At 42.0% G+C, this 26637-nt stretch overlaps 2 protein-coding genes across 19 annotated transcripts in view; one reads left to right on the plus strand and one right to left on the minus strand.

Moving 5' to 3' along the window:
• The window catches only part of NAT9 (N-acetyltransferase 9), a 10741-nt gene extending 4896 nt beyond the window's left edge, over nt 1-5845 (minus strand). Inside the window, exons 1-9 of one of the 11 annotated variants that reach the window (XM_074260712.1) lie at nt 5719-5800; nt 5216-5308; nt 4765-4889; nt 3555-3724; nt 3160-3269; nt 2781-2924; nt 2158-2217; nt 1787-1881; nt 662-1689 (exon numbers count right to left, since the gene is read on the minus strand). In XM_074260712.1, the coding sequence (XP_074116813.1) occupies nt 1540-1689; nt 1787-1881; nt 2158-2217; nt 2781-2924; nt 3160-3256 (546 nt within the window). In that variant the 5' untranslated portion in view covers nt 3257-3269; nt 3555-3724; nt 4765-4889; nt 5216-5308; nt 5719-5800 and the 3' untranslated portion in view covers nt 662-1539. Of the gene's footprint in view, nt 1-661; nt 1690-1786; nt 1882-2157; nt 2218-2780; nt 2925-3159; nt 3270-3554; nt 3725-4761; nt 4890-5215; nt 5312-5718 lie in introns of those variants that run through there. The other 10 variants (XR_012481145.1, XM_074260706.1, XM_074260711.1 and 7 more) reach the window with 10 other exon arrangements.
• Nucleotides 5846-5907: 62 nt separating this feature from the next.
• The window catches only part of TMEM104 (transmembrane protein 104), a 72524-nt gene continuing 51794 nt past the window's right edge, over nt 5908-26637 (plus strand). Inside the window, exons 1-9 of one of the 8 annotated variants that reach the window (XM_074260699.1) lie at nt 5909-6133; nt 6476-6652; nt 6773-6895; nt 7946-8067; nt 12988-13069; nt 13714-13810; nt 14570-14650; nt 18251-18350; nt 18809-18914. In XM_074260699.1, the coding sequence (XP_074116800.1) occupies nt 6851-6895; nt 7946-8067; nt 12988-13069; nt 13714-13810; nt 14570-14650; nt 18251-18350; nt 18809-18914 (633 nt within the window). In that variant the 5' untranslated portion in view covers nt 5909-6133; nt 6476-6652; nt 6773-6850. Of the gene's footprint in view, nt 6196-6475; nt 6653-6772; nt 6896-7945; nt 8068-12987; nt 13070-13713; nt 13811-14569; nt 14651-18250; nt 18351-18805; nt 18915-26637 lie in introns of all 8 variants that reach the window. The other 7 variants (XM_074260693.1, XM_074260695.1, XR_012481144.1 and 4 more) reach the window with 7 other exon arrangements.

Raw genomic sequence — 26637 nt, forward strand, 5'->3', positions numbered from 1 at the left:
GGTCCCCAACTCCCTAGTTTTTATCTGGAGTAAGTAGTTGCTAGAGGCTGGGAATACACATAGAAGGAGCCTAAAGTATCTACCAGGGTTAAATGGCATACATGTCCCTCCATTGTAAGTGAAAAGGAGCAGAGGATTTGATGTTCCTCTGACTGGGGCCCCCAACTCCTTTCCTGAATGTTACAGGAAAAAACACCAAATTTGGGGTCAGAAGTTGGATTCAAATGGTGGGTTTTTATATTCTACTTTAAGGAAGTAAATTAACTTCTGGGTCTCCACAGCCCTACCTTCAAATGACAGGGGTTAATCAAATCATCCCCAAGGGCCTTTCCCTAGGAAAAGGCAGCTATGAACAAGAACTTTGAAGAGGATAATGATTCTCCCAACAGCATCAAAGTGGGGCTGTGGATTAGTATCTTTGCAAAAATATTAAACTATAAACAGGTCAGGAACTGGGGGTTGAGCACAAAAGCCAAATCCACTTTCTTCAATCTTTTGGTCCCAAATTTGTTAAGATTGCCTTAGGGTTAGGGCCCCTCCCAGCTTCACAAGCCAAGAAGAAAAAAAAACGAGCCTTTGGGGTTCTCTGGCTAGGCCAAGGGGTGGAGTGGCAGAAATAGGGTGGGGACTGTATTACAATTTAAAGATGGCCTGAAATATATGGCAGGTGTGGATTGGGGGTTTTTCCCAATCAAGGTAACTTTTTTAATGTTAAAGAACAATGCCCAAATCCCCATTTTGCAGATGAGTAAAACTCCGGAGAACCTTGTATCTGGGGAAAGGCTTGGGTAATAGCTCTGTATTTTCATGATGGCCAGAACAGAGGCTGTAGTCATTCTCAAGGGTGGTCCCCCACCTCTGAGCACCCAGGGTCTTTCTATCTTTGGCACCCAGTGATTTTCTGGCTTGGCTCAGGAGGTCCCAAACTGTCCCTCTACCGCCACCTGGTGCCCATGTGAAGCAGCAAGGAAATGTCAATGGGGCTCAGGTTCTGGACTCCAGAGTCAGTACTAATTAGAACTTGACTTCAAGGCCCACACCCATTCTGGGAGGCTGGGAGCACAGGGGAGCCGTAGCTCCATCCAAAGCTCTCAGCCAAGTCACTTGCCTCTGGGTTCTTCCTTTCTCTCCCAATCCTGCACTCTTCAGACTGCACTGAACTTGTCTGTGGCACCAACACTGGCATTCTTCATATACAATATCCATGCCCAGCAGGCATTGGACCTCAGAAAAGCAGGCTGTAGATCTTCAGGTATATCCTTCAGGGATCTCTGTACTCGGGTCTTTCCTTAGCTTTACTTCAGCAAATGTGCACCCAAGTTCAATCCAGTCAATGATCTATAGATTTTTGACTCTCCTGAACAGGGAGAGGAGCCTTTTCCCGGATGGGCTTTTGAGGAGGGTCTTGCTAAGGAAACTAGGACTGTAAGGGCCCTGTCTTTACAGCACGGGCTATTCTGGGAGGATAGACTAGATTGCCTCATCCATCTAAGAATCTTCCCTGTAAGACCAAGCTGGCCAATAGGGTTTCCAGGAAAATCAGCAACTATTAGCTTCATGGCTCCACCAGCTTCTGTCTCTGTACTGCTTCTCTTCCACGTGGCTGGTCTGCTCCAGAAGCCACTCTCTTTCTGGCTCAGTCACCAGTAGCCTCAGTGTCACTTCTTGAAAGATATTGTTTGTAGCCACCTATGAGAACCAAGGGAAACAAAACTGGGTCCCAGCCCTAACCACTGGGCTAAGCCCCTTGACATTCCAACCTCTCCCTATCTAATAATACTCTTACCTGCTCAAAGTGAAGCTTTTTAAACATGCAAATGCTAGGCTTATTTCCTTGTCCAATTTTAGCTTCAAATTTGTTGAGACCTAGTGTGGTCATTCCTTCCAGGATGGCAAAAAAAAAAGGAACACACATTCTGATGACAAAACAAGAAAAAAAGGACTTCCCGCCTCCGCAGTTCTGCCTTCGCTCCCCATAGCCTCATCAGGGTTGTATAGTTGAGAGACAGTGGTCAGATAGACACTCAGAAACTAGCTCATGACTCAGCAATGAAAAAATGAGGTCCAAGCCTAAGCCCCAGAGGCAACACCACTCCAGACTAAATATACTCTCCACATATACACAGCCCAAGTGCGGGCTGGCTCCTTCATCCTTACCATAAGCCATCATCATCAGAACTGCCTCTGTGCCAAGCCCCCTGTGTCGACAGCCAAGTTCTGAGGAAAGGAGAGAGGGAGAGTGATTCTTTGGGGAGAAACTAAAGGCTAAGTGCCTGGGGGAGGGGGAGGGGGAGGGGGAGCTCGAGCTCCTGACCTAGCTCCGGGGAAGCCCTCAGAATAACCATCTCCAAAGAACTGACCCACCAGAGCAGGGAGAAAACTCCAGCACTTGGCTCTTGGTGGCAACAGAAAATAAGGGTTTCAAGCCTGTTTGTACCACTGATTACCAAGATGAAGTTAGACAAGTGATGTCATCTCTCTAGGCTTCATTTGCCTTATCTGTGAAATAAGGCAGCTGGACTATGAGGGGGTTTCAATTCTAAAGCCTATCAGCTCCAAAGCAGAGAAAGGCAACATCTGACCAAAAGGGAGGTGAACTTGTCAAGATCCCCCAGTGGAACTGAGACTGTCCCCAGTGGGAGTTTCCCAGCAAGAGACTATAGTATATTCCAATAACCACGATGGATGCAGCCAGGGACCTGGCTCTCAGCTCGCCGGGCCCAGCTTCAAAGACTAAGGGGACTGAGGGGGGGAATGGAGCAAGGCAAGATGAAATGTACCGGCAATCATGACCTCAATCTCCCCCAAAGTTGGGTCCTGCAAGTCAGTTAGGAACAAGTTCACGTCTCCCACCATGCAGTTCTCTTCAGTGGAGTCTGGCTGGGCCCGCCATTTCTCAGCATCCAGTACAATGAAGGTACATTCTGGTAGATGGATGGGATTTTGATTACAACCAGGCCTCCAAAATACCTTCCCACTTCCTCCCCACAAGGATAAGTTCTTCCAACCTCTGGGAGGCAGGGGAAGACAAAAAGAATTCTTCAGATGAGCCTCAAGCTTAATGGTGACGTGAAACTCAGGCATAAGGCCCCTCTCCCAACAGCCACATGGGTAGGCTCAAAGAGCGGCTCCCCACACACCCTCCCCTCCAAGCCTCACTGTCAGCGTCTTCTCGCCAGCTGCGCTGCATCGCATACTCCTGCTCCAGAGTCAGAGGCTCTGAGGCTGTCAGCTGCTGCAGCTCCTCAGACTTCATCCATTCATGATATCTGAAGGAAAAACAGGCAAGGGGGGCCTTGTGATGAACGTACCTGGGAACTACGTGGGGGCAGGGGCGGGAATACTACCCTGCTCAGAGACCCATGGCCAGGAGCTGCCCACAAAAAAGCGGAGCAAGGGGCCTGGCCACTGAGCTCGGGCAGCCCTGGGGGAGTAGGCACAGGGACCAGCCAGCCCACTCCCAGGATCCTGAGCAGGAAGCACCAAAGGGGATCAGCCTGGGGGTCACACACATTCCGGGAATTCCTGAGGGAAAGCAAAGCACACAAGCTGACCTTTTCAAAGTCAGCTGGGCAAGTGTCCATGAAGGCAAGCTACGCCCAAGTCTTTTCAAGGGCTTGGTTCATGGCTGCTATCTCCCGGCTGAGGAATATAAGCATTGCGGGCTTCCACTATTTCTACTGCTGCTCCCTTGAGAACATCCTCCAGCCAGGAACCATACAGGCTTTTAAAATTAAAAAAACATATAGCAATAAGCTATATTATTGGTCTCAGACAAGTTGAAGTTAGAATTTTAGGAAGTTTTATCACTAACACCCAAAGAAAAACTGCCTTACAGTCAGGGAGGAGAGGGTTAACAAATCCATTATTTTATCAGTGGAAGACTCACTCTAAGCACTTAGATTGAAATTCAATTAAATGAGCAACTATTAAGCACCTTAACAGGTGCTGAGGGCTGCCGGGTAGCACAATGAATACAGTACTGGGCCCATCTTCCTGAACTCAATCTCCGACACTTCCTAACTGTGTGGTCCTGGTCGTCCATGATGCAGGTCACTTAACCCTGTCTGTCTCAGTTTCTTCATCTGTTAAATTAGCAAAAAAGAAATGGCGACCCATTCCCTGGTCTCTGCCGAGAAAACCCCACAGGGGTCACAGGGGGTTGTGGGACAGAGAGAAAACAAGAAGGTCCCTTTCTCAGAGGGCAAACATTCTGCTGGATACAAACGTCTCCGTCTTCATGCCTGCGGCCCGCTTATCACCTGGTAGCCTGACTTCTTACGTAAAACCTTTATGGATTTAGCTAAACTGGTTACTGAAGGACAAGATAAAGTTTTCTAACTTGTTCTCCCCAGGGCCTTCCCCGTCCCATTGGGAAGCTTTGGGGATGACTGAGGGAAAGTTATTGTAATGCTCAGAGTTCTCTAAACCTCTTCTGAAGGCCAGAGAGTGAAAAGCACACGTGTGCATCTGTGAGGTGACTTCCTCCTTGGGTCCAGTGTCCCTTTGAATATCACATTATTTCAATGACTAGCGCCCCTTTCAGGAAAAGCTGGATTTTCCTTCAAGTTCCCCACATTCCAGAAACTCAGGGTGGCTCTGAGGTGTTCGATGGGTTCTTCAAACACACACATGGAAATAAAGAGAGAAACAGTCCTCGCCTATGAGGAACTCCACGCTTGCGGGGTCCCTGGAAGTCCTGTACCCACAACATTTGCAACCATACATTGTGTCACCGTGGCTACAACCACCGAAGGGCACTACCTGGGCACGTGCTCCGCGGTGTAGGGCACCAGGATCACCCTCTGCCCCAGCAGCGCGGTGTTCTCATTCACCTTCATGGCCACTCCAGAGAGATGAGGTCACGGGATTCCTCTTCCTGTAACCTCCTGCAAGGAACACAACTCCTCCATCCCTGGCCCTCTTAATTCCAGGCTCTCTCAATCATTCCCTGTGTATCTGGCACAGAGCTCGCGCTGTGTTTGTCCATTTCCTCCCCGTGAGACGGTCAGCACCTCAATGGCAAGGGCTGTCTCTGGTCTTTCTGCCCCCACAGCGCTGGGCTCGGTACTTAATGTCTCCCACCGCAGACTGTCATTAGGACTGGCGCCGGCTTACTAGTGTGGCTTTCCACAGCCGCCTGAGTGGCAGCGGCGGAGAGCGGGCCTGGGTTCGGGCCTTCCCCTCCCCTCCCCCCATCTCCCCCCATACTGACTGTGCGGCCCAGCCTCGTGAACGGCCTCCAGGTTACCCCTGCATCAGTCCAGGGAGTCCTTGCTGCGGTGAGGTCGTAGGCCAAGTCCCACACCTGCTGTTTCCATACAGGAACACTTTATGTTTTGTACCCAAATGTCAATAACATATTGATCCATAGTACCCCCCCCCCCCCCAGTGACAAGCCCACGAAGCAAGCCCCCATTTTACAGATGAGAACTCTGAGGCCGGAGTCAGGCCCGACGCCTCGGCGGCAGGGAGGGGCAGGAGTAGGGCCCGCGCTCCCTTGCCCAGCTGCCTCTCTAATTAAGGGATGTAAAGAACCACTCGGTCTTCCGGAGAATCCCCAGGACCGCAGACTCTCCGTCCCGCAGGACCCACCGCAGCCAAGCCCACTCTCCAAGCTGACCTCCCCCCGGCTCGTAGGGCTGTATCCGAGTCTCCCTCCAGTCACCCCCATCCCCATGCCCGGGCACCACTTCCCACCGCAAAGCCTCGGCCCACCTGTCGGAGCCGGTTCCGGGATCCGGGCCCGAGCCGGCCCCCGCGCACGCGCAAACCAGCACAGAGGGCACTTCCGCCGTCCCGTCTCCGCCTCGGTCCCGCCTCCCACTTCCGGAGCCAATCGAAGACCTCTGCCTCGCTTTTCCCTCTCACCTCCTCGCCTCCATGAACATGACGTGTACGGAAGTAGTGGTCTCGCTGTGCGCAGGCGTCGTTAGGAACTCGGTTGCTGGGTTGAGCCGCCTGTGGAGGCGGCGGCGAAGGCGAGGGTGAGGTGGGGCCGAGACAGCTGCTGGCAGGTGCCCGGCCCACTTCTCTCACCTCCCTCCCGGCCCGGGCCTAAGGAGCGGCGGAGCGGGGTGGCTGCCGTGGCCCCCCGGGAATGTGGGAGCTGCAGCCCTGAAGCGAGCGCTCGGTGCGAGGGGAGGCTGCCCAGAGCCGGGGTCGGGGACGGCCGGGGGAGCCTGGGGCTCTAAGGTCTGAATCGGGTCCCTGTGGTTTGCAGCACGGCCCGGTGGGCGTGCAGTCAGCAAGAGCTGGGGGCACCCGCAGCGGCCATGCGGGCCCGGGGTCCCAGGCGCCCGCCCTCCCCGGGAGGGGATGGCTTTTCCACTCAGGGACCCCCCAGTGCTGTGTTTCAGGACCTGGGTGAGAGGGCAGGAAAACTGAGAAGTGGCCTGGTGCTTGTTTACATTTCCTTATTAGATGCTAAACTCCCTGAGATCAGAAACTGACTATTGCCGCTTTGTACCCCCAGGACTTGGTGCCGGGCCTGCACGGAGTAGTCACTAAATGTCCATTGATTGTAGCTGATATTGACACCCTTACTTATACTATCCGTCCCCGGAATAGCCCTATTTGCGGGAGCGGGAGCACGGCCCAGAGGAGAGAGCTGGCCTAGCGTGGCCGTCTGCACAGACCCGGGGAGGCCGAGGTTAAGGACACCCCTGCCCGCGGGATAACTCTCTGTGTGCCCACGGGTGCGGAGGGAAGGGGGCGTTCGGAGCTCCTCCGTGAGAAATCGCTTAGTTCTCTTTATTTTGGATGGTGACAGCAGCAGTCCATGCCTACTCAGAGAAAGAGCTGCAGCACCCCAGACTGAACTTCCAGCAGGACCTTTGCCGTCTAGAACATGGCTGGTGGAATCACAGAGACCGGGGAGCTGTATTCCCCCTACGTGAGTATGAGCTGCCTGTGGGGAACATCTGCCTCAAAACCTCAGGGTGCCCCCGGGGAGCAGCAGTGTGGTTGTTTGGCACAATAGATCCAGCGGAAAGGGAGAGGAATAAGTCAATTCTTCAACTCAACACACATTGATTAGGCCCCTACTGTGGGAAATTAAAGACGTAAATCTGTGCGACTTTAATACAAAAATAAATGTGCTTTATTGGAAGGCAGCAGGGTCTTCTTTCTCAGTATTGTATTTTAAACCATTCTAGGATGCTTTGTTCTATGCAGTTTTCCAACTCTACCTGGAGTTTCTCTGCATAGTTGTGTTAGTTTTTGGTGTACATTTCTTTTCATGTGATTTATTAACCATAAAATGCAATGGTCAGCAGTTGTATGAGTCCTTTTAGTGTTCGGTGAGCAAGGACCTTGAACGTTTGCAAATACTGATGATATGCAAGAGGCTCAATTTCAATTTATTGCCCGTAGCGGTTCCAGGAAAAAGAATGGGTCTTCTCAGAAAGCCGGTTGTTTGAAAAAGAAAATATCCCAGAAATGAAAGAAAATGAAATATCTGATTTTCAGAACACCAGCAACGGCCTTGCTAGGCCAAGATTTGATCATGTAGTGCCAAGTCAGCGATGCTGAGGAGCATCCATTCACCTGTTAATTTTACATTATTCGTATTCCAAGAAAAGAGAGAAAGGAAGCAAAGTGAGCAACATTTGTAGTAGAGTAGATGGAAGAAGGGAAGAAACTGGAGACAAATCCTCTGTTAGATTATTCCAAGCATGAGCTGATGACAACTTAGACCAGGGTGATAGCTTTAATGAAGAGGAGAGTATGGCTATGAGAAATATGTGGGGGGAAAAAACAATTGACAGGACTTAGTAAATAACTAAGTACACTACAAGTTTCCTGTAGTACTCTGATTTAAGAACTTGTTCCTTCTGCACATACTTTGCTATCTAAACTCCTATTCTGTTCTTGCTCACCCTTAGAGCCACTGCAGGTGAGAATCAATACCATGACCTTAATGATACTTTTCTATTGATTATAGGTTGGATTGGTGTACATGTTCAACCTGATTGTGGGCACCGGTGCTCTCACTATGCCCAAGGCTTTTGCTACTGCTGGTTGGCTTGTCAGCCTAGTCCTTCTCCTGTTCCTAGGCTTTATGAGGTAAGGTGCAGCTGTTATGTCTGTCTTTGGTATCTGAGTGTGTGTGAACTCTAACCCCAAAGGTTGCATAGAACTTCAAAGCTACAAATTCCCTTGAATTACGTGTTAATCCCCTTGGGAAAGGTGCAACCTCTAATGTAACCAAGTCCAAATTAAAGTATATGGAACAAGATTTTAGTTATATTCAAAAAGAGCAAGTGATACAAATAAGATTAACATTAAGCGTCATAGTTTTCTCCTACCAGTTCTGTCATTCCTTTAACTTTTTGCTTTTAGGCTAACAGTAAAGTCATTTTTCCTCTGTTGAGAAGATGCCACCTGACACCATGGAAGAAAGTCCTGGGAGCATTTGCAGAGATGGGGATGTCAGCATGAGATTTATTATTTGCTTTCAGTAATTTCCAGAAAATTACACAGTCAAAAGTTAACCTTACTATGATTCATGCCTAGAAAGAGTCTACCCCTTAATCCTCAGGGAAATATTTTCTAAATTAAGCTGGCCAATGAATACTTTAGTGTTTAAAATACATTGATGAACATGTAAAAAGCCTTCAATCAGAGCCATGGCCTATTTGACAGTGTTGGGACAGGGCAGGAGGAAATTGTGTAAGAGTTGTAAATGCCTAAAATGTAGAACTAACCATAAGATAAATTAGAACTTTATTTCCTCTTTTTTAGCTTTTACCTTATGGTTGTATGTTTGGGAGATGGAGAGGAACGGAAAGTCAAGGGTAGTGTTTGACTCTCCTTAAGGATGACTGGTGCCTTTTGTCTCAGGCTTCACTTTCCTTGTGAATCCCCCTGAAAATATAAATGGTAATTAGAATTGAGATGGGACAGGTGGGAGAGATCTAGGAAATACTTCTGACTTGCTATAACAATGAATTACTTTAGAGGGTCTCATTGCTTGAGTAAGCAGAGAGAGACCCTTCTTGATGGCCTGGTAGCAGAGATATTTTCTCAAAGTACAAGCTCAGAATTTGTGTGATGATATAGTCAAAGGGACTAATGTCATTTTATATTGCCTTGAAGTATATTTTCCAGAGTGAAGGAGCTGATTATTTTGCTCTGCACTTTCATCTCCCCTCACCTAGAGTATGTATCTAGAGGATTAGTCCAGAATTTCACCTTTAATTAAAGATATTGACACACTATTGCATGGCCATAGACAGATGATGAAGAAGTGATAAAAGTCCTCAAAATCACGATATCTTAGGATCTGGTGAAGTATGTGGGAATGTTTAATCTGAAAAAGAGAAGCTATAAAGGTGACATGGTAATAGTCTTCAAATATTTTAAGGGCTATTGCTTATCTTTTTCAGATAAGAAGTTGCTGCCAGCAGAGTTATAGGGAGGCAGATTTTTGCCTCAGTACAGTTTTTTAAAAATCCAAACAATTCAAACCATTTAGAAATAAAAAGGTTTGCCTTGTGAAGGACAGGTATTCTGGAAGACTGGAAAGGTAGAAAAAGGTCATATCATGACAGGATTTCAGAGCCAAATAGAAAATTGTATATTTGATCCTTGAGTGACAGGGAGCCACTGGAGTTTATTGGGTCAGGGGCAGGGAGCAGGAAGGGGGTATGACCTGGGCAGGCCTATGCTTTACTTTGGTGGCTGAATGGAAGATGGATTTGAGTGTGGAGAAGATTGAAGCAGGGAGACCAACTAAAAGGTTATTGTAATAATGTAGGTGTGAAATGATCAGGGCCTGCCCTATGGTAGTATCAGTGTCAAATGAAAGAAGGGGCTATATACTAGAAAGGGATAGGATTTAGCAACAGGTTGGATATGGGGGAAGACAGTGAGGAGCTGAGGATGACACATCTAGGTTTGGGGCCTGGATAGTTAGGGGATATTAGTGTCCTGCATTGTTGGAGATGAGTTTAAGAGAGGAAGAATTTGGGAGAAAAGATGAGTTTAATTTTGGACATATTGAATTTAAGATGTTCAATGGGCAGTTGGAAATATGAGATTAAAAGGACAGCAGAGAAGTTAGGGCTGGATCTGAAATCTGAGAATCATCTGCAAAGAAATGATAGTGGAATCCATGGAAGCTGATGAGCTCACCAAGGAAAATAGTACAGCTTTGGGGAGAGCATTTGTAGTCAGCAGAAGGATGGAGGGGAAGGAAACAAGCATTTATGAGGGGCCTACTTTGTGCCAGGTCCTTCTAGGTATTCTTCAAATGTTATTTCATTAGAGCCTCATGATAACTCTGAAACTAAGGTAGGCAAGAGGTTAAGCAGCCTGCCCAGGTCACAGCCAACATGGGTGAGGCTGGATCTGAACTCAAGTCTTCTTAATTCTGGGCCCAGAGTTGTCCTTTGCTAAATCTAACTTTTTGATCCATCAGAGGAGACCGAGAAAAAGCTATCAGAGACAGGAGAAGAACTAGGAGAGAATACAAAACCCTGGAGAGAATAAAGAAAGTACCTGAGAGAAGAGGGTAATTGATAGTGTGAAAGGCTGCAGAGAGGTCAAGAAAGGGATCTTATTAGGTTAGGGATCACATCATCCTGGAAAGTAGACGTTAGAACAGAAGCTGTTGTAAGATAGAGGTGTTCTTTACTTTTCCTGTTTTTTTAAGAATTTAAAAGAATGGCCAAGGGAACTCTTTGGAGTTTTATAGATGAGACATGAAATTAGAGTTTGATATTTGGAGATATAAACAAAGCTTAAGAGATGACACAAAATACTTCATATTTCAGTAATTCAGATCGGACATTTATTAAACACCAGTATGAACTGGGCAATGGAGATATTTAACATGACAAAGGCTTACAATGTCTTCAAAGAACTTATAATGTAGTGAACTTAGGGAAGGAGGAAATTTGTACACAAATAGCTAGAAGGTAGAATGTGAATAAGAATATAAAAAATGGTCAGAGTAGTATAAGTAGTTTAAGAGATAGGGATCACTTCTGTCTGGGAAGGTTACAGAAAGGAGGTAACAGCTGATATGAGCTTTGAAGGGAGAAGTGAAGGGAAACTGTTTTCAATCTCATAGTTGACCTATGTGAAAGCATGAAGATGTGACAACAAGATAGAATTTGGGGAACAGGTGTTATTTACTTTGGCTAGAGTTTAGGATGCTGATGGTAAGAGAGAGGAAATAATGCAGCCTAGATTATGAAGAGTCTTAAGTACAGGCTAAAGATTTCAGACAAAGAAGAAACTCTTTGATTTCTATCACAGAGGAGTTTTGCTTTGTTCCCTTTTTACATCTTGAGAGGCCTCCGGAACCCAATGAGTACTTGGAGTCCCAGTGATATAAGTTCTCCTGTACACTTCATAAAGCTTTTAATGAAACTTGCCATCTGAATGGAAAATGGCTATTGAGATCGGGGGAAGGGGAGAGAGTGACCTCCAGAATAAAGACTTGTATTTTATGCATCTTCTATATCTCATGTTTGAATCTATGAGTTGTGTATATGGGGCAGTGTGCAATAATTTTGTTTTAAATGAGATTGATTTTATTTTATTTTTTATTTTAAAGGGGTGTGGGGATTTAATCCCTTAAAATGATTACTGCAAAGTAATTGCTTTCAACAAGGAGATAATTTTTCCTTTTTTTATTTTAAGAAACTATTCCATGAAATGAAGTATGGTAGATTAGAATAGATTTCTAATTTCTAGCTGCTTCTGAGCTGATTGTCCTAAAAGAGATGGTGGTGGTGTCTGTTGAACACTTGGGCAATTGAGGAGGTCTTCTCCCATTCTTCTGTCTGATCCCAGACCAACTTAGCTGAGTTATCAGTCTATTCACTTTCATGTCAGCATCCAGTGAAAGCTGCTGAATCAGTGAGGTGCCCAAATAGACAGCAGGATTTAATACTACTGTATAAAAAGGAGAGTTCAACTAAAGATTGTTTGAAGGCAAAAGCGTATTTCTTTGCAAGTATATAGATTCATACCACAGAAATTTCTGGAAAGGAAGGAACCTCTCTTAGTCTTTTCCTATGCCCTCAACATTAATGAATTCTGGAAATAATCTTGATGATGTAGTTGGAGTTAGGAAGATGTGAGTTCAGATCCTACTGTGATACTTAGTACTCGTATGAACTTGGACAAATCATTTAACTTCACCAAGCCTCAGTTTCCTCATCTAAAACAAAAGGGTTGGATTAGATGATCTCTGAGGTTCCTTCCAGCTCTGGATCTGATTGCTGTGGTAATTTTCATAGTCCCTGATTTCTAGTCCCTTTGAGAATGTGCTGCTTCCCTTCTCCACTATAATCCCCATCAAAAAAAATTTCCTCCAATATCTTCTCTCTCTCTCATTTTCATCACAGACTGGTTTCTCAGCATACTCCTGAGACTCCTCTTTCTGTTAATGTGTGATAGGAATATTTGCTAATTTTAATATTAATGATAAATACTACGAAGATAACTGCTTCCAAAAAAAATTTAAGATAGTGAATTCAAGAACACAGCAAAATCTATTCATTTATCTGTGACATTTTTTCTCTTTTAATGTGCATAACCAAGAATTGATTACCTGTCCTTATTCTAAAAAAGAAAAATGAGAGCTGCTTTCTGTCCTTTCCAGAAGCTGAAGAAATTTTTATTGCTCAACCACCATGAAGGTTTGCCTTCCAGGCACCCTTTGCTTCTGTGGATAACTGAGCTGTTCCAATTGTAGCTCTCTTTCCCTGCTTGGTTTCTAATCATCCTGTCTCAGTTTGTCTCTTTTTTAGTCCAATGTAAACATTGACATTTAAACAGTTGTACATCATGTCCTCAGGAAAAATTATGTTGAAAATTGTATTCTACAGAAAGACATTTAAGAAAGGTGCTCCTGAAAAAGGCAGAACTTCAGGCTGATTGATCTTAAACACCACTTAAAAGTTATTTACCTGCTGTACTACTGCTCTTTCTGCTGATCATTGGCCTTTAACCCTTAGACTTCCCTTTTAGCTACATGACCACCACCTTTGTAATGGAAGCCATGGCAGCAGCCAATGCTCAGCTCCGCTGGAAGAGGATGGAAAACCGTAAGGTATATATTGTCTTTGGGGCAGTCATCCTAGCACTTGGGAGCCAGTTATCCCTTTTCTCCCGTGTAAAGCATGAAGGATTCTGAGTCCGCTGCTGCTTCTAGAGCTAAGTGTGTGAAAAGAGAGTGATTTTTCTAAAGTAGCCACTGGGTTCCGACTCTGCCTATGCCTCATCATCTCCTTGTGGGCTCAGGAACATAGATTTAGAGCTGAAAGTGATTGGAGGCAGTGTGTCCTAATGGGTAGTGCTGGGCTTGGGGTCAGAAAGGTCTGGGTTCATACTTTACCTCTGGTACCTGTTAGTTATGTGGCCACAGGCAAGAAGCTTAGGCTTTTTAAGATGAAGTTTCCTTATCTGCTTAATGTTATATCTCACTATGTTAGTAAAAGGATCAGTGAGATAACATCTAGAAAGGGCTATACATATGTCAGCTGTACCTGCCCTTGCTATCTTGGAATCTGTGTACTTAATCCCTGTTTTTCACTTCAGTATAGAGAATTGAGATACTCCATGTCTAAGTAACATGATCCTCTGTACTTCCTTCCCTGTCCATAAGCATTCTCTAGGATGATAGGTAAGCCCTTAGCAATAGCTTTTTCCCTCCCTGGATCTTTCTCCCATTTCCTCCCTGTCCCTTATGCCTAGGAGGAAGACGATGACGACTCTTCTACAGCTTCTGATGATGATGTTCTCATCCAGGAAAATTATGATCGGTCAGAGAAGCAGCCCATCTTGTCTGTGCGTAAGTCTCTGGGTCCTGGGCTGACCTTTGTTTCCTTCTTCAATGTAACTAGAGTTCTAGTTCCCATCATGTGATATAAGTGAAGTTTCCTTCTGCTTTTGAGGAGATGCTGATTTGTCATCTTTCTGTATGTTCTCTGGCAAATTCTCGTAATCCATCTAGAAAATAGAAGCAGCTCATATCTCTTTGTCATTTAAACCAAGGTTTAGCTTTCCTCTTCTTCCTTTAACCCCCCCCATTAGAAACACCACCACCCCCCATCTTCCATGTGAGATATTTTGCTTTGAGTAGATGATCTTGAAAAGTTTTTAGGAGTTGGAGCAATTGGGAATATTGTCTCCTAGTTTTGTTTTTTAATTTTGTGAAGTATCTAGATGGATATAAGAAAGAGATAGTTGAAGATATTTGTTGAGAGCTCTGAGAAATTAATATATGAGAATTAGTTTTATAGAGCAGATAATTAGAAATCCAGAGGACAAAGGGAGAAGCAGGTAGAGGAAATCACTAAAAGAATGGGAGTGTAAAGCGGGGAAAAGAGGGCCAGGTAAAGGACTATCAAGGACAACTTTTTTTAAGGGGCACGAGGAGGATAAAGTAAGATGAAGAAATGGAAAAAGAGTAAGGAGTAGAAAGAGAAGTGGATTTGGAGCCAAAGGCTATAAATTCAGATCCCTGTTCTGCTACTTAATCCCTTGTGTGACTTTGGGGAGAAAAAAGCACAAGTGCTGAAACTACCTTTCTTTCCCTCCCAAACTGCAGAGAGACATGGATCTCCTAACATTTTTGAAATCGTGGATCGTGTGGAGATGGGACAAATGGCCTCTATGTTCTTCAATAAAGGTATTCAACTAAAACTTCTATCTCTTCTCAATAACTAAGGGATTTGTAGCTAATTTGAATTGTCCATGTACTTACCCCCAGTAATTATGGAATTATTTGATCCTCTTTGAGTCCTCAGGTTTTGTCAAGGAAGTAGCTTTAACCCATCCTCACTTCACAGATAAAGATGAAGTACTTCTGAGAGAATGGTGCTGCCTTGGACTCAGATACTTGATTGTCTTCTCCATGGGTACAAAACAGGCTTAGAGCAGGGAAAAGAAATTCCAGCTCTAAACTACATTTTAATCATCGATTTATGTGTCACAGGATGGTGGATTTAGATCAGACAGAGACCTTAGACATTTAATCCATCACATTTATTTTATGATTAGCAGGTGGCATAGTTAGGTGTTCAAAATTGGTTCTCTGCCTCCAAACTCAGCATTCTATTCATTGTACTACACTGCTTCCCCAAGTTGATATTCTTCAGCTAAAAGTAAGGAAACTCTCTGGTATTGAAGATGCTTCTTCATAAAATCTGACTTTTGCCACCTTCCTTTTTGTTTGTTAACTCTACCAAGGAATTTTGTAACCACTGACTTAATGACAGAGTGATTTCAAATGCAATCCATCCTATTGTGATAGAAACATATTTGCCCAGTAGAGGGTGCTGGGAACCCACATACCTTTTGGTCATTGCAACTAGGATTGCTACAGGGAATGTAATTAGAGACTTAGGTCTTTTATTTAGGATTAATTTCCCTCACTCTGCTGGAAAAGTAACTTGGAGTAAGCATGAGGATGCCTATTGACTCCAGCCCAGGGAAATACCGAAATAGTATTTTCCATGGCATAGGAATAAACTAGATTATTCATAGGAACAGTCTTTGGAGAATTTGAATCCATAACCTCTGACTCTGAAGCCAGTGTTCTTTCTGTCATCTTCCACTTCCCATCTCCTCCCCTTTTGTGGGGGGGAGGGACTGAGGCAATTGGGGTTAAGTGACTTGCCCAGGGTCACACATCTAGGAAGTGTGGAGTATCTGAGACCAGATTTGAACTCAGGTCTTCCTGACTTCAGGGCTGGTGCTCTATCTACTGTGTCACCTTAGATCAAGAGAGTTTAAATGATGTCTCCAAAGTCCTACAGCAAACTCATGGCATAGTTGTGGAAGCAGTGTTACAAAGGACAAGAGAAACTGAGCCAGAAATTAGATTAGATTTATCTGCCTATTAGCTGGGGAGAACATTCCTTCCTTTTTACTGTGGTTCCTGATTCCTAGTTGGTCCTCCTATATTCTCCCTTAAGAGGATCTGCCTCCTTCATTAAAGAACATTAAGCTTTAGGAAGTTCAGATCTATTTCTTATAATCAGAAATTTGGGTTTATCCATCATTTGACTTTTTTAATAGGAAGTTATTGATCCTTTGGCATCCTGTAAATGAAATTATTGATTAGGAATGTTTGGTAGCATTTTATAAACGGAACTGATGTTCTAGTGCATCATTGGGCATCTGAGTATAATATCAAGCTGAGAGCACATGTACATGTTGCCTTAGGCCTGAGAGACCAGGAGACACGATAGGAGCTTTGTGGATTTAGACAATTAGCCTGCTTCTGTCATATTGGAGAGGCAGCATTCTGAAAGCAGGAACTGTTGCCCTTCTGATGCCTTTCAAGAGTCATGTGTACTTAGCCATTATTCATTCACCTCCTCAATCATAGAGTGTGGTGTTGACTTCAAATAGTCACTCTAGAGCTAGTGTGCCCTAGACTTTCCCTTGGGAATCCTAAAGATGCTGGTCTAAAGGAACTGTCCTTTTTTGTCCCTTTTTTCCTTCATTTCTCTTTTCCCTTTAGAGCAGCCAACAAGGTGAAAAGAGTGATATTGAAAATGTTCAGGAATCACTCTGCATAGAACAGGTTGAAGTTTATCCTTTGAGGACATCCCTTAAATATATAACTTAAGTATTTGTGCAACCCTTGATCATTTATTTTGCAGAACATTTTTCTCCCTACAAATATTCTGTGAGGTAATTTATCATAGTTCCTGGCACATAGTTGGTGCTTAATAAATATTTATTGATTGAGCGATAGGCAGTCTTTATCTCTGTTTTACAAGTCAAGTGACTTGTTCAAGATCCCACAGTTGTGGGCAACCCCAAAACTCAGGTTTCCCAACTCCTGATTAAGTGGTCTTTCCACCAACTATAGAAAACCAGGATTCTTACCCCAGCTCTTAACTGTAATTGACTGCCTGGCTTTTCTCTGAATCTCAATATTCTCATTTTTAAAATAAAGGGACATGAACTATCAGATCTCAGCGATATCTTTCAGCCCTTAACATTTTAATTGTACTGTGCTATATATATATATATATATATACCCCTCAGAAGAGGGGTTTTTAACCTGAGGACAACTTTTTTTGTCAGTTAATATTTTAATGTTAATGTTTATTCTGAGGAATGTTTATTCAGTTAATGTTTATTCTGAGGAGTGCATAGATTTCATCAAATTGCCATAAAGTCAACGACATATAAAAAGTTAAGAATAAGAACATTTGTTTTAGGTCCCAATTAAAATATTTGTCTGCTGGGATGACAAATCAATAGGGCTCTGACTCTCCACCTTGCTCACTGTAGTTTCTAAGCCTAGCCATACCAAATGTCCTTTATAAAAAGTACGATTGTTTACTCTCTTCCCAAACTTTTTCTCTAATATTGCTTATCCTCTTTTTTCTTTGCTTTTGCTTTCTCTTTCCCTCTCATATTCCCCCCCCCCATTTCCCCTTCATTAATTGATCTGAACTATACTATATTTAATTAGTTTGAGAATGAGGCATTTTTTCCTTTTTAAAAAATAAGTGAGTTAAATTCCTTCTCCTTTACTACCAGTTTTATTGAGCAAGAATAAATGTTTAATTATTGGATCTTAATTGGCTTCAGAATTCCACAGTAAAGAAACATCCCTCACACCCCTACCCCTAACCCATGCTCTCCCCCAGCCTTGTGACTTCTGAAGTTGCAACGCTAACTTTGGTAGTTGACACTGATTTATCAGCTTTTGTACTGTCTTCTCAAAGAAGCCCATCCTAATCTTGAAGACCTCACTAATTCTAGGTTACTTAACTAAGTAAACTTTCCCTACCCCTAATAGTAGGCCTTTTCTGATTTGGGTGCTATCCCCAGTTGAGCAGTTCTCATCTTTCTAGTGAGATTACTGGATCTGGGATAGATTACTATTACCAATATCTGTCTCACTTTTGAGAAATGTGTAGAAGAAACAAAGAAGGCATTTTTTTTTTTTTGTTTAGGCTAGTTCTTATCTTTGGTTTCTTCTTTTCTAATATTACATTTGAAATGTAAGAAGAATTTCCTTAATAAGTAAATGGGAAAACTATAGAGATATGTTTCCTATTAAATAAAATTTGGAAAAAACAAAACAAAAAAAGATATAAATAGAGGGGATTCCTGCTCAGGTATAGAATTAGACTAGATGACTTTGAAGTCCTTTCTGATTTTGAGATTCTCTAACTAAAAATTGAGCTGTTTTAAAACTTTATATATAAAGGTCTCTCTCAGACTTACTGGCTGATTAACTTTTTTTTTTTGTTATTTTCAGTGGGAGTCAACTTGTTTTATTTTTGTATCATTATCTACCTGTATGGGGACTTAGCTATCTATGCTGCAGCTGTGCCCTTATCACTTATGCAGGTGACATGGTGAGTTCCTTCCCTTCTGCCCATTCTTCTTTTAGCCACATAGTGCCCTCTGCTAGCCCATGAGCCCTGAATTAACTTAGGATCAACAGGATAGAAATATAGCAGCATAGCACCAAGCAGTTCATCCTGAGGAATTCCATTACTAGCTATATTACAGTTCCTTTGCAGTTTTTCCTCTGTTCAGGTTACCTCTTTCCCCTCAGTCTCAAGGGAACATAGTCTCCATCCTCTTCCTTATTATAAACCTGACTGAGCTGATAACAGATTTCTGGGTCCTTGGGGAAAGGTGTTATAGTTATACACTTTGCATTAAGAAGCCTGTTTCCTCAAGGATAGCACTACCAGTTAATGAGGTAAAGAAACTCCAACTGTTAGATTCATGATCCATTCCCTCCAAACCATGTGATGAAATTAACAGAGAAGTGAGGAGACTGCCATTATATTCTTTTTACCAGCAGTGCCACTGGCAATCACTCCTGTGATATGGAAGCCAGCACCAAGTACAATGACACAGATGTGTGTTGGGGCCCTATCAGACGAATTGACGCCTACCGAATCTACCTGGTAAGTGCTCTGACTGATTAAGATGCTTCTACATTGGACAACTTGGTCTTGTGGCAGAAAGAGCTGCCTGGGGATTACTTGGGTAATTTGAAGTGCCTTAAATTTCTGATAAAGTTCCCCATATAACATGGTCCACACAACCTTATACCACTCAGTGTCAATTGGTGATACTGATAATTCTGGTGAATAAATGATTGCCTCAAAGCATCTTGTTGACAAAGTCTCTTACCTAACTCCAGGACCTATATACTTCATTCATAGTATTTGAGAAATTATTTACTTAGGAAAGAACCTTTAGAGTGAAGGATTTCATTTTCTAGGAGTTTTTGTTTTAATTCCATCATACCCCACTATAGTGTATGTCCAGGGGATCACCAGTATATATTCAGGTTTTGAGGTTGGAGTGATCTATCTTATCCTTGACCCTGTTCCTGGACATCATCAGACAGGCTCTCTAAGCAGCTTGCCTCTCTCCCAATCCTTCCTTTTTCCTTTCTGAAAAATACAATTAATCTTTAGCCACTCCATGATTGCTTTTTACCATAAGATGTAGGGAGGAAAAGACTGAACCATTTATGAACTGGGCTTTGTTAATAAGATTCAAAACCAGAGGCAGTTATTTATCTCTGCTTCTTTTGTGAATGACACTAAGAAATGTTTCTCTTTAATTTTTGCAGCATCTCATCTATTAATATATTTTTCTGTTTCTTGGTACTCTTTGCCTGTGACACAGATTTAGATATACTTGGTGCCATGCTGACTTGATATATGGCTACTTATTTGGTCTAGAAGGTAGGGAAAGAAAGTTGAGACTTCAGAGGAATTGGTCCAAAAACCCCTGAATTAAAAGAGATATCACTGGATCAAGAAAGCTCTGCTATTTAAATTTAGATATGAAAGCCCCAAGTATAACTGAGCCTCTTTTACTTTTCCAGTTCCCTACCCCATCTTTAAAGGCAGAATTATGTTGATAAGCTGCTGGCGGACCTCTTTTTGCAATCTGCATTTCTGGAACAGTAATATGACCTGGTTTTCCTTTCCTCCATCATCAAATTGGGGCTAGGATTTGTTTTTTGGTTGAATTGTTGCTCTGACTTATTCATTTTGGGTCTGGTGAGAATTGGTTACCAAGATATTAATTGATATTCCCTTTTATGTTTTCCCCCCTGCTTCCTGATATTATGAGTGGGCAGAATAACCCCAACAGAGCAGCAGGGAGAGTTACCACGTTAGCAGCACAGCTGAGGTCCTGTTATGCTATTATCCCAAACACATCCTGCAGTGCATTTCACAAAACGTCGTCTTGATTGATAAAATTAGCAAAGGCATTAGTAACTGTAAGGGCCTATTGCAAAACCATCTGGAGCTCTTAACTGGTGTAGATATGTGGAAGAGTTGGTAAGAGAGATCTAGGAGTACATCCATGAAATTAGAATATATTGAGGACAAAGAAATAATAAGAGCATCTTAAATGTTTTTTTTTCTTTTTTCTCATAATTGAGAGGGAGATTACTTAATTGTCCCTTCTCCCTTCACCCCCATATTACTCATTTTTGTACCCATTCATATGTAAGGAAGATTCTGAACCCCAGGAATATTCACTAATGTCACTTGTCTAGTCAATTATTTAGATGTGATACTGTTGCCTTATTAAATTGCTCTTTCACTTATTCACCTTCCACATGATGGACGTCATCCCTGAATCTCAATAACTAATTCTTTGAGACAAAAGAAACTCTTCAGGAAAGCAGACACTCATTAATTATTGTGTATATCTTCTAGATATTACACCTATAACTCAGGAGGATAATTGATATTAGTGCCTGCAAAGAAACTTTTTTTTTTTTTTTTTTTTTTTTTTTTTTTTTTTAATGAAGAAGTTTGGTGGTGGGAGAAAGCAAAAGATACTGGGTGTTTGTTTTCCCAACTGCCTACATTCTCCTCTTAGAGGCTTTAAATTTTGATATGGTTTTTCCCTTTTTTTTTTTTTCTGGCCAACATCAATATGAATGAACACAGTTGCTGGATTTTTGTGCATTTTCAGAAGTTGCTTTCTAACTTTGAAAGAAATTTTCAAAGATGTTGAAAGTATAAAGCCTGACCTAAAACAATTTCTGCTATCATTAGTTAGTTAGTTAGCCTTCTTTGGCACTGGCTTTTTGCAAAACATCTGTGATGTCCATCTAAGAAGCTTTTCAGGGTCTAGTAATAACCATTACTAACATTGCAATTCTAGGACAAATGTTCTGTGGGGGATAAAGACTCCAAAAAAAAATCACATTTTGTTATGTAATGTCCAAAAGGTCTTCTATAAATGGTATCTACTGTTTTCTGGAACTACCTTTAAGACTCACACCCAGAATAAGCATATTTAGGAATATTAAAGTCCTTTCTAGATAGACACCTGCTTATGCAGGTTCTTGATTGCTGTTAACTAAAAGTAGCTCATTTGAAAGGCTACAGCTTCTAGGGGTTTTATCATTATTTTTTTCCAGTCCTACATAAGCCATCTCATCTCTATAAAACTAAAATTTCTCTCTTTGCTCTTAAACTTGACTTTTGGGCTTTAAAAACGGAGGTACTATGAGTGCTATGGGATTCTGGAGGCAATGTGTGATATGCTGGTCTTTTACATCTGTGCTTCCAAGTAGAACTGATATGAGTCAGTTTCTCCCTATTATCTTTGCTTAGGGTAGCCACAAGGCTAGGATGCTGCGATTGCCAAAGAGGTTCATGAGTCATTTGAATGCTTCCACTTTAAAGGGCATCTTAGAATGCCAGCCACAGCTGGAATCACCAGGCCCCATAATTACTGCCAATGTGACTTATCAGTGAGATCAAGATTTGAAGTCTGAACTTCTTGTGTTCCTGCTACCTATCTTCTCTTCCTTGTGATTTAAATGCATCCTTTCTAATTGGACAGACTTGTCTCTAAACTTGGGAAGTAACTACCTTTGATTTTGTGGAATAAACAAAGGCAGATGTTAGCATTTCCTCCCTTTTATGTGTAGCAAGAAGCCTGCATGTGTCGTTGATGCTGTAGAATCATAAAAGCTTCCTCTAGTTGTCAGACTACCCTGAATACCTCCACAGACAGATGTCATTTTGCTGTGGTCCAGGACAGTGCTAAGTGATTTCATTCTCTTTTCTCCTATCTCCAGTTTCCCATTCCACCAGTCCCATCCCCTGCCTAGGATCATTGCCTCCTTACTGGGAATATCAAAAGAACCTATAAGAACCTGGAGGGGTGAGTGGGGACTCAGTAGGTACTTTCAGGCTCATCACCATTGGAAAAAGATGTGGTATCCAACACTTACAGGTGAACAGATGCTGCTAGATCACAGGCAGCCCTGCGGGTACTAGTCAAGAAGAGCTGGGAGCGCAGATGGCATAGCGGAGCTTAGCTTGGTTGGAAATCTGATTGTAAAGTGGAGGCAATGAGTGGGGCACATTTATTGGCTCTCTCTGAGAAAGTGACAAGGTCACCCCCAACTTGCCACGATCCTAAGAGCTCTGGAATTAGGCAGGGCAGTCCTGAGGTTTGGGGAAACAGGACTCAAGCTATAGAGTTCAGCCTTCCATAACTGAGCTGTATTATAGCCTTTGCCCAGGTATTGCCTGCAGCCAACTTGTTTGTACTTTCTCTAGGTTTATCTTCTAGAGGGTCATTCTTTAAGTAGTAAGCAATGAGACATCTGAATTTGGTGATGGGAGTGCAAAAGAGACATGGAAGTTTCTTTTTAGCTAGAGAAGTCATGAATATGGTAGAATGTAAAGACTGGGATCCTTTTATATCTTTACTGATTTTTCTTCATGAAAAGCCTCATGTCATCTCTTTGTATGATGAGCCATTTCTTTTTGCCAACCTGGTCCTCTCTTCCTTGCATAAAAATACCTAGGTAAAGTGCCTTCCACAGGATATTCATAACAGATAAAACATCTGAATGGTTTTTTTGTTTGTTTTGTTTTGTTTTTAGAAAGTATTGTATAGAGATGGTGCCACTTGAAAGCAAATGGTATTTTTGAGAGGAAGAGGCTTGTGACCTCAGGATAATGTTCATCTCTGAACTTAGATTTTTTTTCCCCTTCCCTTAAGGATTTGTTTTACCCACCTAAGGACCTCAGGACTTATAATCCTATTTTTATGATCCAAGTTTCTTTAATTGAGGTAGAATATAACTAGCATCAAGCTGCAGGATTTGATTGGTAAAGACAGGTCATAATGATGAAATCAGTACAGTAATCTGCTTGTATAGTGTGCTCATCCTGAAGATTCTCTCTCCCTTTCTTGCCTGACCCATGCCTCCTAAATAGTGAAATGAACTTTTAGAGCAATTCTACTTAGATGGAACATGTCTTCCAAGGACATTTGCCTTCCCTTGCCATTGCTAGGGAGGACATTTCTCCACTGTGTTCTGTCTCAGCCACTGTGCCCTGGGGCTATGGCATCTGCTAATAAGTGGGTCACAGCTGCCTTCAATCGAATATTCTTACTAATTTTGGACCAGAAAGGGTCTTAGAGGTCTTTAGGACCAATCTAGAGGAATGAGACAAGCAACAGGCTTTTCAGAGTGTGTACAAGGAAGGTATAATAGTGATTTTATTGGAAATGGGAAATCAATGAAATGAGACCAAATTGGATGAAGAAACTAAACCCACACATAGAGCTAGCTAGGAAACTTCCCACAGATGGGATATAACTGTCTATATGATACCAAAGCTGAACTCCTTTGGAAATGAGAGACTAGCTCTTTAGTTTGAAATCAGGATCCTTTATATACTATTCTGTGGATATCAACCCATTAAGTAGAAATTATATTTTGTACTTATTGGTTCCTCTTTGATCCAGCAACTCTTATGCTTAAAATCTCTTTAGCTTGATGAGGATTTTCATCATTCAGTCCAGAGTTGTAGGACAAATTCATCAATTTGAATATTTCTTCAAGCTCTTGACCCTTACATTCAACTCAAATGAAAATATATGTGGTCTGAAACCAAGCTGAAATACATTTTCTTAAACAGAAAACTTCTGATGAGAGGAGACTTAAGGCTGAACTGGAAGATGCTTCTAAACAAGAGTCTGAAGCAGAGAAATTAATGTGTTTAGCATTGCCCCTTGTCCCTCCATTTCTTTTTTTTTCTATCCATTCATCTACCATCAAATTTTCTGTTTGTCAGCTAGCTCATAAAGGTTCTTTCTAGTAAAACAAAAAGAGAGTGAGAATAGAAGGTGTAGCTGTTCAAACTGTGTGGGTTTGGCTGGGAATCTATGAGGATTTTTATTTTGGGCAGCTCTTTAGACGCTGGTTATTTTCTATTTCCTGCCAACCTCAAGGTTCAAGCATATCATTATGAGCATCTGGACTGGTGTACTCATCCAAGATGCAGCTTGACAATCAGATTTGCTGAACTCTGAACACCTTTCTTTCCCTAGGATTGGATCTCATGGAAAAATTTTCCTGTAGTTTACCACATAACTCACCTGCTAACCAAAGACAGAGAGTTGTATTTCCAAGCATTTACACCAGCTTTGATTGAAATGATTGCTTTTGGAGTATTTAGTTGATATTCCCTTTTGGAGGGCAGGTATATTTGTAGCAAGGATAGGACTATGGTTGTTTTGTTGATGCTGTTTGTTTGTTTGTTGCAGGGAGCTTTTTGTTTGCTTCCTGATGAATAATTTCTTATTGGCTTTTTCCCCTATCTTTTTTTTTCTACGTTTTTCCTGCTTAATTCTAAATAAAATCCAGATTATCTTGTCACTCATTCTTAACAATGGAATCTTTCTATAGGCTTCTGCCAAGAGATTCTTTGAACTTGCCTCTTTGTATAGTCAGCAAAACTGTTGATGAGGGGCCCGACCCACAGTGACTACTTGTGCACTACTCTCATACTATTCTTCTGACGCTTTTCTAGCTCTGTGCCTAGCAGATACTGACTTAAGACCTCCCCATCATTGTAAGGAGTGTGTGTTTGCCTGCTGGTGTAGATCATCACTGGTTCTCTGTCCTGAGCTAAAGTGTTCTCTTTTCTGCCTGTTTGGGGTGTTTTTTCAGATTTTCACTATTTTCATTTTTTAATACAGCCTTCAGGAACATGGATTCTTACTTTCCATAAAGCATACTTGTTTTGCCTTTAAAATGGTTAAAACCTATGGTATGCCAGCCCAGAGAAAGGCATGCATTTCTCCATCCTGCTATACTCTATTTTCATATCACTGCTTTTTTTAAAAAAAAAATAGTTGTTTCTTCAGTCTCCATCTCCTTTACCTTTTTCCACATAGCAAAATTAATTAATAAGAGATCTTTTTACTTACCTCAGACCCTCTTTCCATTCCTGTAGTCCACCTCAATATAATAATTGCCTTTGCATAACCAGGCTAATCTACCTTTGTCTTAGTCTGGTGGAGTTACTTGGCCCCTTCTGGGCTTGAGGACATTCCACTAGCAAAATAGATAAATTCTAAACTAAAACAAAAATAAAAATTGTCACTATTTGTTGTTAGAAAATACTTTTTTTGCTTTATAAAAGAATTCATGGTTTCTTTTTGCTTCTAATTTTTTTTTAAAGTTTGATTTTCACAAAATTCTTCCACAAGAAATCTATTATATAAAAAGAAGGTGAACTTGTGATTTTTGTTTTGGGGTGGAAGTTTCTAACACAGATATAAAATAAGCAAAGTTGTAGCTCATAATTGAAAAACACAAAAGAGGGTTGGTATTATGACCTCTTATATAGTCCAACCAAGAAGTACTAGTATAGGCATAGCAGAGCCAGGAAAGCAATATGAAGTTTGTTATATATACCCACCACACATGGACAGACCAATTTAGTTGATCTGCCTCCAAATTTCTCTCTATAGGGAATGTTCATCCCTGCTGAGAACCTTCTGTATCATGTTTTTCCAGGACCCTTTTTCACTTTTCACTCTTACTCTGAGCTTCTCCCATTGTACAATCCAGGCAATCAGGGATGAAACCCAGGATTTCTCTCTCTTAGGCTATTATTGATTTCTGACCTAAACCCCATTTTCCGTGGTATACAAATCATTTACCCTCTTTCTCAGATTTGTTCTTAGCAAACTCCTCTGCCCAAAACACTGAAATCTGAACTGTCTTCATGTTCAATATTTCCCTTTTTTCCTAGAAAATCTTATTTCTGGACACAAGGCTAAACTTGACTTCTCATATCTAAAGGCCACTCTAGCTTCCTAGCTATTATTAGCTTCTTAGCAGTTATTAACATTTATTCCTCATCTACAGGGCTTTAAAATTACTGAGTTTTAGTCTCTTCATTGAATTATATCTTCAGATTTGTATAATATAGAGGAACATTGTGATTAAAAAGTTTTCCAAAATCCTAGTAGTATTAAGATAAAAACAAAGTTTATTTTCAATCAAGACTTAAATGCTTATATTCCACTAGCGTTTACATTTTTTCCAACCAGAATTACTATCCCATTAGGTTGTGGTATCTAAATCTTAAGTTATCAAATGAGAATAATCTATGGGAAAATGCTTTGAAATTATAAAGCACTAAATCAGTCAATCAGTAAGCATTTATTAAGTGCCTATTATGTGTGTGCCAGGCACTATGTGAATCACTGGACACATCTTAAACTTAGGTTAGCTATATGTCAGCATTACTAGGCCAGGGACAATGTTTTATTTAATGCTTTGCACACAATAGTTATGGAATAAATGTTTGTTGAATTTAGCCAGTT

Source organism: Sminthopsis crassicaudata, chromosome 4, assembly GCF_048593235.1.
Source record: "Sminthopsis crassicaudata isolate SCR6 chromosome 4, ASM4859323v1, whole genome shotgun sequence".
Classification (NCBI taxonomy): Eukaryota; Metazoa; Chordata; class Mammalia; order Dasyuromorphia; family Dasyuridae; genus Sminthopsis; species Sminthopsis crassicaudata.